At 50.8% G+C, this 4,161-nt stretch overlaps 1 protein-coding gene across 1 annotated transcript in view; it reads left to right on the top strand.

Moving 5' to 3' along the window:
• The window catches only part of ARRDC5 (arrestin domain containing 5), an 11,638-nt gene extending 9,469 nt beyond the window's left edge, over positions 1–2,169 (top strand). Inside the window, exon 3 of the mRNA XM_011967372.1 lies at positions 1,037–2,169. Coding sequence (XP_011822762.1) covers positions 1,037–1,564 — 528 coding nt within the window. The 3' untranslated portion in view covers positions 1,565–2,169. The remainder of the gene's footprint in view (positions 1–1,036) is intronic.
• Positions 2,170–4,161: the final 1,992 nt, after the last annotated feature.

Below are 4,161 nucleotides of genomic sequence, written 5' to 3'. Positions count from 1 at the left end.
TAGTCCCAGCTACTCGGGAGGCTGAGGCAGGAGAATGGTGTGAACCTGGAAGGTGGAGCTTGCAGTGGGCCGAGATTGCACCACTGCACTCCAGCCTGGGCAACAGAGTGAGACTCCGTCTCAAAAAAAAAAGGAAGAAAGAAAGAAATACATTGATATTCCGAATGGTAAATAGCCTTGATCCAAGGACACTGGGAGAGGCTGGGTACAGTGGCTCACGCCTGTAATCCCAGCACTTTGGGAGGCTGAGGTGGGCAGATCACCTGAGGTCAGGAGTTCACGACCAGCCTGGCCAACATGGCGAAAACCCACATCTACTAAAAATACAAAAATTAGCTGGATGTGGTGGCATGCGCTTGTAGTTCCAGGTACTCAGGAGGCGGAAGCAGGAGAATCACTTGAACTCGGGAGGCGGAGGTTGCAGTGAGCCGAGATCACACCACTGCACTCCAGCCTGGGCGACAGAGCAAGACTCTGTCTCCAAAAAAAAAAACCAAAAACTAAAAACCAAAACATGCTGGGAGATGGGAGATGACTCCAGGTTTTTCACTGCAAAATCCCTAGGGCTCCAGATTCCATCTTAATGCCTCTTCCTACGAGAGTCTCCAAAGCCCCACAGGCTTTTTATTTTTATTTTATTTTTGAGATGGAGTCTTGCTCTGTAGCACTGGCTAGAGTGCAATAGCACAATCTCGGCTCACTGCAGCCTCCACCTCCCGGGTTCAAGTGATTCTCCTGCCTCAGCCTCCTGAGTAGCTGGGATTACAGGCATGCACCATCACGCTCAGCTAGTTTTTGTATTTTTAGTAGAGACAGGGGTTTCACCATATTGGTCAGGCTGGTCTCGAACTCCTGACCTCGTGATCCTCCGGCCTCGGCCTCCCAAAGTGCTGGGATTATAGGCGTGAGCCACCGCGCCCAGCCAGCCCCAGAGGCTTTGAGGAGTTCCCAGGGTGGATCAGGCAGGCGAGTGGATTGTGCGGTCCTGGTCCCTCACGGTTGTCTGTTTCTCTTCCCCCACATCCTCCTCTTCTAGAACCCCTTGTTGGTGGAGGCTGAGGAGAAAGTCTCCTACAACTGCTGCCGCCAGGGCACCATCTGCTTGCAAATCCAAATGGAAAAGAACACCTTCACGCCGGGAGAGAAGGTTGTCTTCACAACAGAGATCAACAACCAGACCAGCAAATGCATCAAGACGGTCATATTCGCCCTGTATGCTCACGTTCAGTACGAGGGCTTTACGCCAGGCGCGGAGAGGCGGTCTCGGCTGGACAGCAGCGAGCTTCTGCGGCAGGAGGCCAACACCCACATGACCCGCTTCAACACCACCAAGATCGTCAGCACCTTCAACCTCCCAGTGCTGCTGTCCGTGAGCAGCAGCACACGGGACGGGGAGATCATGCACACTCGCTATGAGCTGGTCATCACCGTGCACCTGCCCTGGTCCCTGACCAGCCTCAAGGCCAAGGTTCCCATCATCATCACCAGCGCCTCGGTGGACTCTGCCGGCTGCCAGTCGTCAGAGGATGGAGTGTTACCTGTGAGCCCAGATCACCAGAATTAAGTGCCCAAACTTTTAAATATTAAAAGCTTTATTAGTCTCTACCGGGAGGAAGCTCTCTGTCTCGCACAGGTGACTCTCAGTTGAGTCGAGGCGTAGGTTGTCTGCAACCTCCCCGAGCTCTAGTGGTTTAGGTATCCGTGTCTCCCACCTGTAGAACTATCACTGAATGCCTGGAATGGACAAAGGAAACTGGGAAGGTCTCCCAGGACCCAAACCCGGCATAGCCCGCGTTTTCCACCCTGAGTCTGCCCCCGCCTACTGGGGTCTCACAGTGCCAAGACCAGGGGTCCTACTTGGGGGAAATTCTCCCCTCTGCTAATGTCTGGCTGTATTGACCATCACAACTGCAGGGGATCGGGGGAGAAGAGAGTCCTACTGGTGTGGAGGGGGTGGAGGCCAGGGACGCTGTTCAGCACCCTGCAGTGTCCAGGATGGCCCCCCACAATCAGGAATTGTTTACCCTGAATGTCAACAGTACCAAAGGGGCTGGGCATGGTGGCTCATTCCTGTAATCCCAGGACTTTAGGAGGCCATGGTAGGAGGATCATTTGAGACCAGGAGTTTGAGACCAGCCTGGGCAACATTGTGAGACCCCCATCTCTACAAAAAAAAAAAAAGAAAAATACAAAAGGAAAATTAGCCGGGCGTGGTGGTGGGCACCTGTAGTCCCAGCTACTTGGGAGGCTGGGGAGGGAGAATGGCATGAACCAGGGAGGCGGAGCTTGCAGTGAGCCGCGATCACGCCACTGAACTCCAGCCTGGGTGACAGTGCAAGAGTCAGTGTAAATATACATATATATGTGTGTATATATATGTGTATATGTGTTTATATGAATATATGTACATATGTGTATATGTGTGTGTATATGTATATATGTGTATATATGTGTGTGTGTGTATATGTGTATATGTGTATATATGTGTATGTGTGTGTATATGTGTATATGTGTATATATGCATATATGACAGGATCATATACGTATATATGTAGATGAAAAATTAGCTGGCTGTAGTAGCACACACCTGTAGTCCCAGCTATTCGGGAGGCTGAGGCAGGAGGATCACTTGAGCCCAGGAGGTCGAGGCTGCAGTGAGCCATGATCATGTCACTTCTCTCCAGCCTGGGTGACAGAGCAAGACCCTGTCCGGGGGAAAAAAAAAAAAAAAATTAAAAAAAAAACCACCCACGATATCACAGTAAAAAGGAGGAGAAACTGTGTGCTGGTATAATTCACAGAGGTTGCTGTAGAGCCCCGGGGCTGCTCTGTGGGTCTCATACCCGAGTCGGATCCTGTGTCCCCTCTGCCTACAGCAGCTTAGGCTTCCTCCCCCACACTTGGGACCAATGCCAAAGTCTTCCTAGTGATGGGCCTGTGCCATCTGCCCACGTGCAATCCATCCATAAGCCATAGGGCTTCTGTCTCCACACTTCCCAGAATCTCCCACTTCTCCCCTTCCCCTGCCTCTACCCTGCTCTGGTCCACCTTTTTTGGTTTTGTGTTGTTTTTGACATGGAGTCCCCCTCTGTCTCCCAGGCTGGAGTACAGTGGTTTGATCTTGGCTCACTGCAGCCTCTACCTCCTGGATTCAAGCGATTCTCCTGCCTCAGCCTCCTGGGACACCGTGCCCAACCTAAATTGGATTTTAGAGGAACAATAGAAATATTTAGTGTAAGTATATCCCATGCAGTATTTAGGATATAGTTATGCTTAAAAATCATTCACTGATGGCCAGGCGCAGTGGCTCACATCTATAATACCGGCACTTTGGGAGGCTGAGGCAGGTAGATCACTTGAGGTCAGGAGGTCAAGACCTGCCTGACCAACATGGAGAAAACCTATCTATACAAAAACTACAAAAATTAACCAGGCATGCTGACAGGCGCCTGTAGTCGCAGCTACTCGGGAGGCTGAGGCAGGAGAATCACTCGAATCTCGTAGGCAGAGGTTGCAGTGAGCCAAGATCGCTTGTCCTCCAGCCTAGGTGACAAGTGAAACTCCATCTCAAAATATACATATATATAGTTTATCTGAAATTCTGATTTAATTGGGCATCCTGGATTTTACCTGGCACTTGTATTCCTGGAGCAACTCAAGGACTCTCAACATCAAACAGGCCATCCCATTCCTCCACTGAAAATCTCCATCAGGTCCCTACAGCATTTGAAGTAAAATCCAAAAGGCCTGGCTTCACCTGCAAGGGCCTGCATGCCTGAAATGAAGCAGTGGCTGACGCTGGGTGTGGTGGCTCACGCCTATAATCCCAGCACTTTGGGAGGCCAAGGTGGGCAGATGTCTTAGGGTCAGGAGTTTGAGACCAGCCTGGCCAACATAGCGAGACCCTGTGTCTATTTTTCAATTTTTCTTTTTTTTTTTTTTTTGAGATGGAGTCTAGCTCTATTGCCCAGGCTGGAATGCAGTGGTACAATCTTGGCTCACTGCAAGCTCCGCCTCCCGGGTTCACGCCATTCTCCTACCTCAGCCTTCTGAGTAGCTGCGACTACAGGCGCCCGCCACCACGCCTGGCTAGTTTTTTGTATTTTAGTAGAGACAGGGTTTCACCATGTTAGCCAGGATGGTCTCGATCTCCTGACCTCA

The sequence above is a fragment of the Mandrillus leucophaeus genome, unplaced genomic scaffold (assembly GCF_000951045.1).
Source record: "Mandrillus leucophaeus isolate KB7577 unplaced genomic scaffold, Mleu.le_1.0 Scaffold8, whole genome shotgun sequence".
Classification (NCBI taxonomy): Eukaryota; Metazoa; Chordata; class Mammalia; order Primates; family Cercopithecidae; genus Mandrillus; species Mandrillus leucophaeus.
The sequence above is the reverse complement of the archived record's forward strand: the minus strand, read 5'-3'. Positions and strand labels throughout refer to the sequence as shown.